The 15,438-nt window shown below is 36.6% G+C and overlaps 1 protein-coding gene across 2 annotated transcripts in view; it reads left to right on the top strand.

Annotated features, from left to right (window-relative positions):
* The window catches only part of LOC117603125 (pikachurin), a 91,548-nt gene that overhangs the window by 17,633 nt on the left and 58,477 nt on the right, over positions 1-15,438 (top strand). For both annotated transcript variants that reach the window (XM_034321946.2, XM_034321947.2), the window contains exon 3: positions 9,024-9,140. In XM_034321946.2, coding sequence (XP_034177837.1) covers positions 9,024-9,140 — 117 coding nt within the window. The remainder of the gene's footprint in view (positions 1-9,023; positions 9,141-15,438) is intronic.

Below are 15,438 nucleotides of genomic sequence, written 5' to 3'. Positions count from 1 at the left end.
CATGTAAATTTTAAACCTATCCAAATCCATAAATAAATTTTAAATAATGAAACAATTTATTTAACAATTTGTTTGGAATTTTGTTACTTGATTTCAAAGTTCTAACAGAGTATAATAATGGGTTAACAAATTCGTTGTGTGCCGTGGAGCTCAAGTCACGGTATAACAAAAGAGGGGAAAGAAAAGAAAAGAAAAAGCCTTTCGTGACGAAAGTTTAGAGAGAGTAGAATGGCTAAAGAGTTGCTAGCCTTAATGGCTGCTCGTACTCGAGTGCAAGTACAACGACAGTGGGCTGTCGTCTGTTTAACATGGATCGATAGTTGGTTTAGAAGCCTCTGCCGGTCGGTTACTTTGCCTGGTGTTGGTCAGTCTACAATTAATCACACTGACATTCGTCGGACTTGTATGGACGTGGACGAAAACGCTGTCAAGTCTTTTAAATCGAGGAAATAGATCGACGTCACTCTATAAATTGGATGAACATGTACAGAGAAGATGGGTGATCCCTTGTAATCCTTCTCTTTACATTTCTCCAGTTTACATTCAAGGATTTCTTCTTGTCTAATGCTGTGCAAATGCAGAAGATTATTAGTATTTGTAGTTCTTATAATTTTTCTATTGTGAAATTCAGGGGTTTCTAAATTTTCAAATTCTAATTTTCTAATGTTCTCTGTCCTTTCACACCTTCAACAATGTTATCATCTAACAAAAGCTCCAATCTACCCCATAACAGTTCTATTCTATATCTTTTTCTCCTCGCCTCCGATATTCAATTTCCAAAATGTTTCTACGATCACGATTGTCTAGGAAAACCAGAAAAATGTTTCTCGAGATGTTGGAAGACTGTATCATGAATGTTTCATGAAATTTACCCAAGACTGGTGTCGTATGCAAAGAAAAATCAATACGAAAGGGGATATCGAGCCGGCTTGTCGCAACGCTGCGAAGATTAAAGGAATACCAATGAAACAAGTCGTATTTACACGTGGCTGGGGATAGGTAAAATTTTATCGGGCAATAAATCGAAGCGAAGGGATACGCGTAGGAATGTGTTTTCACGACACGTAGAAATCTAAGCATCGGATCTCACTACCACCCCCTTTTAATTTATTGCTTTTTGAGAGGGTGCCTGATACGTGCCTGATACGTGACTGAAACCCATCTTTCCTCAGATAGTAAAATAAATATTATTTGCTGCATTTTCATTGCAAACTGCAGGATAATAGTATGGAAAAGGATACCAATGTTACAGGATTCATTCGACGTATTCACGTTATGCGCATTTTCACGAGACGAAGTAGGGCGTGACGGTGGATGACGATAGACTGATTTTCCAACGAAAACCGCAGTTGACCCGATTCCAAAGCTGGCAAGCCTGAACCTGCTGTAATATTCAGCGAGTGCCGCGAGACCGCAGATATAACGAAGCCCTTTTCGCAATTAAAGCACGTTAATGCGACTTGTTGCGACAATAAATCATTCCTCTTCGTCGCGTGAACGATTATGAGCAGTTCGGTGATATTTGAATCATTTCCTGTTGGACATTAACTTCAAACAGTCATATGAGATCATTGTTACTGTTTATCTTCACTTTAGACACTTTTTTTTCAATAATTTTTTGAAAATAATAAATTAGTCAGTAACGAGTTAATTCGTCATTCATCGATTTTTAAAATTTGGATCATAGATGATAGAATTTTGATAACAGAATACAGTAAAATATGTATCGTCAGATAACAATAATATATTTTTAAGGAACTATTTAATTATCTAGAGAATGTAAATAAAAGCATCTTGCTCCCCTTTTGAGCTTATCTAAGTTGTTAAAAAAAAACGAGGATCGGATATACTTCCGGGACAATTATATTCGAATGGGAACAAGATTCCATTCAAAACTTAATTGGCTCATCCTCTTTTGAATTTCGTCCGGAAGCAAATAACGAGAAAGGAAAATGTTTGTTCCTTTATTTTCTTTAAACACGACCATCGTTTCCATTCATTGGATCGAAGTTAAAGAAGTCGCCGTGATTCTTCAGTTGGAGTTTGTACAAGCAAATGACCTTTTATCGATGGAGAAAGTACCTTTGAAAATCATTTTCAATTTTATAAAATAAATATGGAGGAGGCTTCGGTACCCGGTACCTCTCTCTCTAATTTATTATAGCAATTCAAGGAATTCCTTAATTAAGTTGCTATGAAATAGAAAATATAAGAAAAATGCAATTGATTATACTAATCAAATAACTTTCTCCTTATTGTTCGATACTTCTTTCTGTCTGTACAAGTTCCGAGGCAAGAAACCCTTTCAATTATATCTACCACGCTTATAATCCTCCCCTTGTTGAAATTAGCTTATCCTTTCGGTAATTAATTATTTCAAATGCAAATAATAGTCTGAGGAAAATGTTTGTTCTTTTCTGAAGTATAAATCCTTTCTAATTATCAGAATAATTTATTTTTTAACATACTTGTTCAATGATTTCTCGTTTGTAAGAAGAAATTGTTTTGCAAATGCATTGATGCACTTGGAAAAAATATTTGTCCTCTTTCATGGACCACCAAAATTGTAAAAAAAAAATGTTTATATAAATCTCGTTGTACGAGTACCTATTGTCCTGATAAACCTCTTTTGGAGGGAAAGAACAAATACGTCACACACTGAACCGTGATGATCAGGGTAATCACCTGTTCACCCCTTTTAATTCGTTTCAACCGGGGGAGGTTGGTGGCCTATCGCTGACCCGTCTATACCCCTGTTCCACCATTTTCACGACAAATTCGCCACAAATCCGCAAAGTTTCGCGCTTTCAACGATTCCGCGCGAACGGCTTCACCGAGCGAGCGGTTTCCCGATTCTTCCACGGTTCGTCGACCCGTCCCGATTCGCTTCGTCGACGATTTTCCAGCCTTTCTCTCCTCGGCTCGACGGTTCGAACCACCACTCGGTTCGTAATTAAAATAAACGGTTAATTAGCCGTGCAAACGGAAAAGGTCCCAATCGCTTTCCCCCTTGCTGCGTGATCTTTACCCGAAGATGGTCAAATTTCGTTTACCTGACATCGAGGATGTTTTCAAAAGGATTTAATTGATTTTTATTCATGTTCCCGTAGTTAGTCTTTTATGTAGATGATGCAAGAACGCTATTTCTAATTTTATTTTAAAAATTGAAAGATTTTAAAAGAACGGAGGGGTTTACCACAGGGTTTCACGATAGAACTTTAAGGAAAAGGCAAGCTTCTTATTTTAAATTCAGTACTGATTAAAGGAATCTGAGTGTACTAGTATATTTATTTTTGTACAAAAATTATATTTTATTATTTTAATAATATATGTAGAGTAATACATATTGGGAAGTCAACATGTTAATTCTAGTCTATATTGGACCATTTAATTGAACGTTAAAGGAACAGAGACTGGTTCGTCCATGAATGACATCTCCTCATTGTTATCGGTGATAGTAACACTTGTTGAACATCATGAATCGAATTCGACCCTTCTATTGACTGATCGAAGCCCTTGCTTGATTTGAAAGGTATGTTTTGAAGGGCTGAGAGGTCGTCTGGTTGCTCCTGTTCAGTTTCTCTCTATCTATACAATGATGGTACTTCAGATACACAGGAAATTAGAATTTTCAAAATGAAAAATTAAGCTAGTGAATATTTTAATTTAATTTTAAAAAATTCCATACCTTAGTTACTATAAAATTTTATTTCTATTTTTATTTACGAATATTTTTGGCGTAGATATTAAAGAAATATGCATATGTCCATCAACTTGACCATAACCATCGTGGTCTGTGTCTCATAACGTCGCGTTCAACAGCTGGTTCGCGTTTATTAGTCGCCGAACAGGGAAGAATCGTTCGATTCAGCGTGAATTTTTCACGACTTGCTCATTTTTCATAGACATTTCCGGCGTTCAGTATTCTCAGTACAGCAATTTGCGCACGCACGCACGTGCGTGTGTTTTGCACATGCGGAATACCCGTCGGGACGTGGAATCGATCGGGAACAACGCGGCGAATAATGCGTGCAGGAGAAATAATAGAGGCTAGTTTGATGATAAAACACGAGGGAATCTTGAAAAAATAGGAAATTTTTCAACCCTTGTTTGTGGAATCCTGTTCTCTGTTTGGACAAGATTCGAAAAATTGACAACGATTTGTACTTGATATGCTGCATACAATTGAAAAACTAGTTTGTTCAGAGTTGTTAATAATTATTTCAAATGTTCAACAATTTAATATTATTTTATTTTATTAAATTTCATTATATTTATACATTCTTAATTAACACCTCAATGCTACAATTATTTCATTTGGAATCAATGACTCACCCGGTGCGTCATTTGAAATTTTTCTTGAATTTAATATAACTTATTTCATTTATTTTGGAATACAAATTTCAATTCCTTGGCCTTGTCTTATGATTCAGTTTTAAACGAGTTACTTCGCGTCGTTTGCACGTTCGCACAGATTCCTGAACAAATCCTCTGAACGGATCCATTGATTCGGAGAGCCGTTAATCGGCCTCGCCTTTGGAGATCCAGGATTAACGATCTGAGGTTCTAAAACAAACATTCCGGTCCGTGGCTTTGTATGTCAGCAGTTGGCGTGTGTGACGATTCGAATCGCACAGCCTCAGTGTCTAACTTCGAACCTCTATCTAGATTTTCCCTTCCTTCTATCCTGATCACTCGAAACTTTCCTTCTACCTGGATTCGACACCCTCCTGTCTGATTTATTATGAAACGACGTAATTTGTATTGGCAATAATTCTCTTTACCCACCTCTTCCAAACGAAAACCATGAATTTTTTAAACCGTAATTGAACTTTGAGCTTTGGGAATTCCGTCCATTGAATTTCTCATTGAATTGTTGAAAATTTTGGAATACAAATTTATAGAAGGTCTCGAGTAAATTTTCAATCAAGGAAGGATATTTTCATTGTTAATGGTACCTTCCTCCTGAATCATTGTGGGAGAGACTGGGAAAGACTGGGTTGCGCGAAAAAGGAACCGATCGACGCGATTAAACGACGACCAGGAACTGGTTTTCGGATCTGCTTCGATTTCCAAATCGAACGATGTGCTACTCATTTCAGAGAGTCGGACGACGTGTCCGAGCGTAGCGCGTTGCTATAGAAACCCACCCCAGCTTGTCGGTGCGGGTGGTGGGTGTCAGGGGTTCTCAAAATGCGTTCATTTACTTTGGAATGGTGAATGAAAATCTAACAAAAATAAAATAAAATTCAATCGAAAAATATAAAAATTTGTACCTGAATTTAGTAAAAAAATTTCTTAGAATAGACAAGAAATGACGATGAAGGAAATAAATGATTCTGAAGGGAGAACACGTAGAAAGATAGACAAATATTTGTTTCATCGATGGATAGAGATGATTTACCAAGTTTTTGTTCGATTTGTAGATACTATCTGTTGATATGTGGTCATAAATCAAAAGGATTTCTGATGAGAATGAGATGTACTGGTAGAGGGAAATGAACAAACGTAGGCCAGAGGTCATCGAACTCGGAAACGTACCATAGTGGTTGGTTGGTGTACCTTGGTGAATCAGATTTTCCCTGTTCGATTTTATTTTTCCCGCTGGTTGATCTCGTAATCTGTGACAGGGAAATGAACGATTGCCTCAAAGCGATTAGAAGCGGTTGCCTTTGATGGTCTGCGAGGAATGACATTTTTAAAATTAAGTTAGCTTTTGGTAGTTTGGTATACATTAGTAATTATCGCCTAATTATTTTCTCTATTACCACCTCAATTTTGAATGCACTATAAAATTTCAAAATCTACCATACAAAGATTGAATCGACATCTTTACAACACTTCTATTTCTCAAGTTATAAAACAAAGCGTTTCAACTCATAAATTTTGATCCCAACTTCTACCTTTTTAGTCGAATAGAATCATCTTCCAGTAAAAAAGCTACCCTACTAACTTTAAAGTACAAAAATATCTTCTCCCTGGAGGAAAATCGTAAGAAGTAGGACAAAGTAGTGAAACATCCCCTTCAGAATCGTTCGAAGAGGCAACGTTCCCTCGAATTCAATGTCTCTCTGTCTCTCGTTGCGTTTCCTCGAACCAATGCAATTTCGAGATGAGCACGTAAGATAACCCAGTTGAAGGAGGTCGAATCCTTTCGAAGGTATTCCTCGCGTAAAATCCTTGGAATGGTCCGTGATACTTTTCATCCTCTTTCCTCGTTTTCAGAATCTGTCATTTAAGTCTGGACGACCAATAATCCGTCTCTTTTATCCATCCAGGAAATTCGACTTATTTGTCGTAAGTCAAAAAGATATTCTGTCTGTTGTACACAGAGAGAGAAAGATAAAGTTCCTTAGACGATTTCCCTGGGAAGCCATTGCCAGCCAATCTAGATACTGCCGCAGCTACAGATCGTCGACTTATTGTTAGGGTGGCTTTTCACCCTACGGCACGACTCGCTGCGTTGCGATAAACCCCGCCGATGGAAATCGGAACCCGTATTTACGGATGCCCGGTCACTACGTGAATTTGTTCCATCGTAAAGGAGCACCGACAACGATCGGCTGGCTTTCTGTATCGTCAATGAACCCTGCAACCCCTATTTACTTCTTTCATCTTCCGGATGCTTTTTGACTAGATAATCTGTATTTACTATGAGTTACATAGTATCGGTTAAAAAGAAATTTTTTAATTATTTTACCAAATTAAATTCGTAATACTGACTATCAATAATGATATTAATTATTGACAAACTTAACCCATGTCTCGTATGAATTGATAGATTTTGAAATATCTGATGAAGAGATTTGAGAGAATCCCAAGTGATATGCTTAATTAGAGATATATCATCGTCATTAGACGAGTAAGGTGTCTGTTAGCAGAGAGATTAATGCGTGTTCTTGTTTCTGACACTATCAATCAGATTCCTGCCGAGGATGTCTGATTACGAGTGAAACAGCATAGCTGGAACAGCTTTGTGCACGCTTACATGCGTGTCACTAGTCTAATATGTAGGTTAATCAACAGATTCGTGACACCTAAACCGTGCACTTGAATTAGGACCGTTTGTATATTGTAGTTTCAACTCATTCCCAATTTCGCAGGAAACGAAACTGGCCTGGTCGTGAGTTCAAATCTCAAACTTCTTGTTTCTTTTTTTTTTTTGAAAAATAAGAGACTTAATTTCTTTTAAATAGAATCTTCATAAAATAATTTAATTAACATAAAATTTGCCTAATTTAAGTGCAACAAGTGTCCAAAAATTTCCAAATTTCTTTTTTTTCATCCATCCGAAAATTGTCGTTCATCAATCAGTGTTCCAAGTGTTAATAACATTTTAATCGTTGCCAGACGAAGGTTACATTATTCCCTGGCTTTCGCCTAACGGGGGCCATAAATAACCGGCGTAAGACCAGCGTGAACGTATCCGTTCGTTTTGAGAAGGTTCCAGGTTGGTAGCTGTTGGAGGCGACTCGCGCCGGGGTTTATCATTATTTATTACTTTAAGAGCAGGAAAGACGCGGCACGGCTTTCACGGGACCAAAGTTATGCCAACGTCGAGCCATAAAAACGCACGGGGGTTGCAAGATGGGCTACGTTGTAACCCGACTTTGCGGAGTTAGCGAATGATCCATTTTTCCTCGGTCCGTGAATTTATGCTGGGGTTCGCGTGGCTAGGATTTCTCGAATAAATTTCACCTGGACCTCCATAGCCTTCTTGATCCGCGAAAACAATGCTCCTACGTGTAAACAGAATATTTGGAGTTTTGGATGCCTAAATCCTTGACGAGATTAGACGAAATCTGATAGCGAATAGACTTCATCGTTCCACTTTTTACTATTCAAAAGTAAATTCTTTATAATCTCTAGAATTTATATTGTCGCTAGATAATTACTTTCTGTTCCTTAAAATATTATTAAAATCATCAGCAGGGAATAGGTCGAAAAGTTTGAATAATTAATTTAAACCGTTCACTGGAAAAGGTTAATCTGGGTATCCCAAGGGATAATTTCATAAAGGATGTACCTGAAGGGTTGATTTTGATGGAGCTGTTCAGGTGTTTACAAGACGTTTAAAATAGTATCACAAATTAACAAATGAGTTTGAAAAAAAAATCATGAACCATGGGTACATTTAGATCCAGATGTCCATGTAAGGATTAAAAGAAACTTCTCTGTTATTCTTCCATTGATCTTCTCAGAATAGAAAATTGACAAAGCTTCGCGATCCATTATTAGCGATTATCGGGTTAATCCTGTTGTTTAGTGGTGGAAAATTTCAGCTGGTACGTGTGGTGTGTACATACCTGTAGAAGGAAATGGTCTGTAAGACGGCCAGTGTCGCCGTTGGAAACTGTCGGAGGCAATCAGGCTCGAACGATCGAAGGGTAAGCGGATATAGAGCGTGCCGTTACGGCGACCAGGAAATTGTAATCCTGCAGGAAGTTCGCGGTTAGACGTGAATTATTCCGTCGAGCTGGTCGCGATCGACCGGTTGGAAATCCTTAAAGCGCGAAAGCGACGACGCTGAGCCAGCGTTCTGACGAGAACCGTGGAATAATTCAACGGATAAATGAACCGTTCTCTTGGTGATTCGCGAGGACACGTTTAGAAATCGGGAAAATTTATCGTCGTCGGCCGTAATGTTCATTCAACTCCTAACTTATGTAGAGTATCTGAGAACAAGCTGAAAATTTTGAGAACTTGTTGATAGGATGAAATCTTATACATTGTACCGAGCATTATGAATAATTTTGAAGATATTAATATTCAGATAAATTCAGGATAAATTAATATGTACTATACAATAATTATTGATAGATTTATTTTTTCTAAGTAAAGAAAACATATTTCTTCTACCAATTGAAATTTTTTGTGAGGATATTCTATTTTCAACTTCGCAGATCATTTGTTTTCACCCTTGAAAGTATAGTTCCGATAGTTTATCAATACCCCGGAAACTTGAAATATATTTTATTGGAGTTTGTTTCTTTCGTCTGAAAATATGATTCTTTGTATTTCAGGAAGATGCGGCCACGGGTCTCCATGCGAGCAGCTCTGCTACGAACTTCATGACGGAATGTACGAATGTGATTGCAAAGACGGCTATATTCTTCATAAAAATGGATACAGCTGCGCTGGTAAGTTTCTCTCAAAAGTCTTATTGTTTCCTTGATCTCACCGAGGAGAAATTTACTTATCGACATATTTGTGGTAATATTTCAATCCCTCCGCAGTAAAATTCACGAAAGATCAAAGATATTACCATTCTAATATTGTTTGTGTGGAAGAAAAATATTTTAGACTGTCCTTATTCTAGTTCTTGTATTAGATATATATTTTCAAGACCAGTAAGTACATTTAAGTAACTGAAAATTTGCGATTCTGTGGTTACAAGAAAATTATTTTTTTTACACGTCTGTTTCTTTGACCTAAGAAACGTAGCACGGTATTTGCATGAACAGCGAATTTTGTCGCGTTTTTATCAAGATCACTCGTTGCCTCCAGGCTATAGAGCAAAAAGAGACCTAAGGGTCCGTTTGACCGCGATAAACGCTCGATCCGACGTTCAATTTCGCACGCGAACGATTTCTTTCGCATTACATTCTTTTTTTTTCATTTATCACGCCTCTAGAAAGCGGAGTTCAATTTGGCCTGCTATCAAGTAGATATCAATACTTTGGCAAAATAGCAAATGATCAGTGGTATTTTGTAAGAATTTGTAGTGGAGCTGTAGCAATGAAAGTAAAAAAGATCAATATGGGTTTAGAAAATTAAAGGTCGATTTACCTATTTCGATCATTTTTAAAAATAAAAAAATTTGTTGTTTAATTTTATATTGAAAGTCAATAGTTTTATTATATAGATCAATAATCTCATTAAGTATCAATATCAAATATTTGGTATGGTATAATTTATGGTTTGGAATTAATAATACTGAACCAATATTGTTCCAATAAAATTCATAGGTAAAGAGTTCAATAATTAACATTAAGATTTCCAAATATTTTTGTTTTAATTATCGGTTAAAAAATTAATCTTAAATGGAGCTTAATTAATCGTGGATCGTTGGAAAAATAAAAATGCCGTCGATTCGCGGCATCCGCTTTGAGAGAACCGGAAGACAGATTCCCAGCAAGGTTGTGGAAACGAATCAAAGGGGGCAAAAGCAAACTTCCATAGAAGATTGTTCGCCCGTGAACCGCATCGAGCTTGCGCGAACCATTTTGCGCGGGCTAACGTTTCGATGTCCGCCTCGATGCTCTTCCGGGGTCTCCTTGCAACTTATCGGAAGTAGTTATGCTTCGTGGAGCGTCGTAGCGATCTTTGATAGAAACCTCGTGTCCGTTCTCTATCGAAGACGAAGAATGTCGCCGCATCGTGTCGAAACGAGAAACTTCGTTCCAGCCTTCCAGCGAACTCAACAGCTCGGAAATAAGTATAACCGAGTTTTGCCGGAAACTGTTCTGATCGAGAAATCTGCCGCTTCGATGTGTTTGTGGAAAATGTCGTCGAGTATTTTCCAGGAAAAATAGAATTTTGTTTGCCTGGTAGATTATAGGAGATTGCTATGGTTGACGTGTAGAAGTTTCGCGTATTTCGGAATTTAGAGAAATGGGTGTAGAAGTTTATTGAAAAGTTGGTAAAAAAGAAAAATGGGACATACAAAATTGGGAAATTTAAAATAGGAAAATTGGGAAATCGAAAAGTTGGGAAAATGAAATTTTATGTATTAGTATTCCCATTGATACAAAATTTCCCACTGCACTTTCGAACTCTTCCATTCCTATTCATCCATTCGCTATTCATTTCTTCGAAAGCGAACAGTTTCGTCATTCGAAAACATTTACAACATAAAGGTGTGCACACGTGGCCCATGCAGCCACGTATCCATGGATCTGTCTAAAAGATAGAAAAATGGATCGAGGTTATAAATGGTGTCGGGAAGGCATTCGAATCTGTCTTGTGCAAAAGGTGAACGCGTCGAGTTTCGACAGGGGATCGTTTCGGTTCAAAATGCTCCCGTTGACTGGTCTCTTTTTGCCTGTTCATCGTTCTCCGCACACGTACATTCGCCTCTATTGAAATAACCGTGCATCAGCCGTTTACACAGGGTTATGGGATGCCATTGAAGCTTGTACAGCGTCGGCAAGATTATCGGAAAACCGTTTGTCGGGACACGTTACGTGTTTCCGGATGCACTGACGCATCTAGACGAACACCATTAGGGATGATTTAGTATCTTAATTTTATCAGAATTTTTTCAATTTTGAATTTTCTTCCGCCATCTGTTTATAAATAAATAAATATTCAGAGCCCTTGAAACAAGGTTTTTAGATTCGACCCAGTCTAGTCATAAACGACGACTAGACATGGAACGTTGACTTTTTCGACGAGTATAAAAATGGAAAAGTACAAGAACCGCGACACCATTAATGAGAGCACATTGTCCGGGTCTCTGGTAGCTCTCGACGCCGCTGCACCCCGACGCAGACGAAACGCGTACAATGCACCTGTTCGCGTTATGGTTAGTCCAGTGCGTGGGAGTCAGATGAGCGCACTCGACAGACCTGTTGTTCTATTTACTACTCCCGCTGGACCTCTGTGTATGTTGTTAACGTATACTTGCGAGGAACAAGGGTGTTTTTACCTAGACGTTACGCGGTCGATTCGTAAAAGCTTCAGAGAAAAAAAGAAGTCACCTGCGGCTTCGTTATTCCCTGTTCACCGGTTCATGGAATAGACATTGTAAATTCCTCGAGCACCGCGAAAAAATAGAAAACAAATTTCTTTTTTTATTTTCAAAAAGTTTCAATTGAATAATGAAATCGTCGTTTAACACTACATATAAAGGTGCACGGTGTTTTTGTAGTAGTCAAAGTGTTAAAGAAATTCTCATCGATAAATAAACCTCGACGGTAATTGAACAACGGAATGCAACTCGATATAGCCAGTTGCACAAACAACAGTGAATTGAACTCCGTAGAAAGCTCAGCGAGTGTTCGTTTTCAAGCATACCGGTTGTTTCTTTTGATACCTGAATTGCAACGAAGAAATAGAAGCGTAAAAAGAGCGAGAAAGCTTATTCCCAAGATACTATCGGTGCAACGATTGCCCAAACTCGCGTAACACTTCTTTTTTCCCAAGAATAATTCCGATTCGTGTGCCAGATATTGCGGTAATGGATACGTAAACAGAATATCAGAGCGGTGAAATATTTAAATTCGATACTATTTTTCTTTTCTAATAAATTTATAGAAAATCTTATGCGGTTCAAGAATTTTATCTAAAGGATAATAGGAAAGCAGAGAAAATTAAAGTAATTTCATTATCGTTCAATATTATTTCATTTTTGATTATAAGAAAATTTCAATGGATCGCTAATATTAATTAATATCATTTCTTAATACTATTAGTCAGCAAAATAGCTACGTTGAAAGTTTCAGTTCAAAGTTCATCGCACAACTTGAATACTTGATAAGATTAAAGAATAGAATTCTAAGAATAATTCAGATTCATCGATTAGAAATATGAAATTCACAACATGAAAATTTTAGTATGGATCATTTTATAAATAAGACTGATTATGAATATTAATCGAAATTTTAATCCTTTATCAAGTATTTGAAATTTTCTGTGATTCAGGATAACAAAATTATTTTTATCGAAAATATACAGTACAGTGACGTTGATTATGAGGTCAAGCAGAAAAGCAGAGCTTCTGGAAATCCATATGAGACAGATCGATCGTAACATTACCGAGATTAGAACTTCCGGAAATTTCCTTTGGGGCCTGACTGTCTCGTGACTTGCTATTACTGCAAATCACTGTTCAACTTGTCGTGTGAAAATTGTTGATATTATTAATTGATCCTCTTACATACTATAAGGACTTATTTTCTCAACGAAATTTCAATTAGATAGTAGAAAAATTTTGTCAGTGAGAGAGTGCTTTTCTGTTGCAAATAAATTTACTAAAAAATAGAATATCTTATAATTTTACAGACTAATGGTGGGTAAATCCTATTCTGCTGTAATATTTCTTTTTTTTAAATTGAAAGTTACATTTCTTCAAAGACTAGATACACTACAGAAAAAAATTGATTGCTGTTTTATATGCAGCGCAGAAAAATCTATAAGAAACACATATTGAATATCAAAAGAGCAGACACACGCGTTATTGATTTTCTATCAACGTCAATTCGTATCAATTTGTAGGACAGAGGAAAATTGCAGAAAATAAGAAAATATCGATACTCTCATTCATCATTTTTCATAAATAAATCATTCAGAGAAGTTAAATGTTCGTGTTGAGGTGAAAGGTCGGTTAAAAAATTGGGGCTAGTTTGAATGATTATATTATTGAAGGTGTACAAGTAGAAATGAGAAATACCGGTGACGTTCCTTTTTAATAACGAAATTGTGAACAGTTGTGGAATCCGTCCCAGTATGGGGGTCGTTTCTAAATCGATCCGGCAATTGCATTCCAATTGAAATTACTCGAGTGTCGAGCATACGCGATCGATTATCAGGATCGTTTGCCAGAAGTCTCAGAAATTTTTGAATACAGACATTGTTGAATAACCACGCTTGAAATATGTCTTATGAACCCTTTCATTACTGAGAGTGATTATTAGTGGCATAACTAGGATTTTATGGAGGTGAATCAGATTCCTTAGCTTTATTAACACTATTAAGTGTTTAATATTTTTCATTTCGAAAGATTTTAAGAAAGAATATTAGAATTTTAGAATATTAAAATATGTATCACCGGTTAGTAACTATCCATTGTAATTATTCATTTTTCGTTTCCAATTACATCGACATTTTGAATTCTTGACTTCAAATAATTTATCCAACATCAAGCACCGTGTTAACTGCCTATTGTTTATGTTATTATTTAATCACTGTACATATTGAATACATATTTCGTTACCGTCAATATTTCATAGTGATTGTTGTTTCCATCAACAAAACTTTTTTCATTCAAATATTGAATCGCAAATAAGAGAAAGAACGATTTGAAATGGAAGAGAGAAATTTTGATTTGCAGTATTTCCAATCAGCAAATTATGTTTTGAATAAACAACACATGTTCAACAACGCAAATTTCGAATTTCGAGCTTTGCGTACTTTATCAATATTCACGGTACCTTTCATTTCTTTTAAAACAAATAAAAATCCATGCCTGGAAAACAGATTTTCTATTATACGAATATTTTTACGTTCAAACAATCACGTACTGGATGCATTGTAAATTGAATAAGCGGATTGTCTGTAATTTATCACGTCCAACAATGGAGACAAATCCATCTAATAATTTTTAGATATTTTATTTAACTTCCAAATATTAAATTTAGTTGGCGGTATTAAATATAGCGAATAATAATTATAATGTTTTATTCAATTCTTTGATGGTTCTATTAGAGGGCATTACAGCTATTTCAAGTTCTTAATCTGTCGTTATTACTAATCGTTATTTTAATCGTTCTAATTTAGGCTAAAGTAATTACACTGCTATAATTAGCAGAGAGAGTTGATCTACAGCGATCTAATTCGAACATTTGTGTAATTAGGATCTCTTTCTGAGAATGAGTTAGGTCTATTAAAAATTTAGAAATTTTTGAACGTTAGAAACTTAGAATGATGAAGGGGCCAGCTCACATTTTTGGGTGAAAGATCCACCTTTGTCTCTACCTTTCACAAATAGGTGTCAGATAGGTATTCAAAATCTTGTAAGAATGAATTATCAATTTTCACTAATTTATTATTCCATCGATACTATACAGTTGAAACGTTCGATTTGAATCCAATTTAGGAACTGCATTAATCTCGACAAACATTCAAACATCTGGCTCCGAAGGATACTAAATCTCATGCAAGCCAGGTCAATTGCTAAAGTGTCAGGAACAATCAAACTTTGGGCATTGACTGCGTTCATTGTTCAATCGAAACGAGTCGATATTTACATTGCCACCTTCATTTTAACATTCTCTTTAATCATCTTCATTCGAAGAACTTGCAATCAAAATTGCAATTATGATTCGATACAGTGAGAACTGGTGATATTTGGTGTGACATATTTTGTACACGTTGTATAAATACAAATTTACCAGAAATTCAATTTAACCATTATAACGGGACACGAGTTTGATTTTATATTATAAGGCAAGAGGTTAATTAAATGACGAAGAGGAAACGTTCGATGACCACATACCGCGTGTAAAACACCGTTATAACAACCACCGACAGATATTCGTGTTCGTGTCGTCGCGTGCACCCATAGGTGCTAACCTGTCAAACTCATTTGCGGACACGCGTGTACTCGTTTCGCGGTTAGACACCGTGGACGATGTAACACGACCGCGAACCTGTCGAAACGATTAGCTGGATCCGCAAACGGAGACGAATCGGGGGGTGTACATATGTACATCGTGG

Source organism: Osmia lignaria, chromosome 12 (genome assembly GCF_051020975.1).
Source record: "Osmia lignaria lignaria isolate PbOS001 chromosome 12, iyOsmLign1, whole genome shotgun sequence".
NCBI lineage: Eukaryota > Metazoa > Arthropoda > Insecta > Hymenoptera > Megachilidae > Osmia > Osmia lignaria.
The sequence above is the reverse complement of the archived record's forward strand: the minus strand, read 5'-3'. Positions and strand labels throughout refer to the sequence as shown.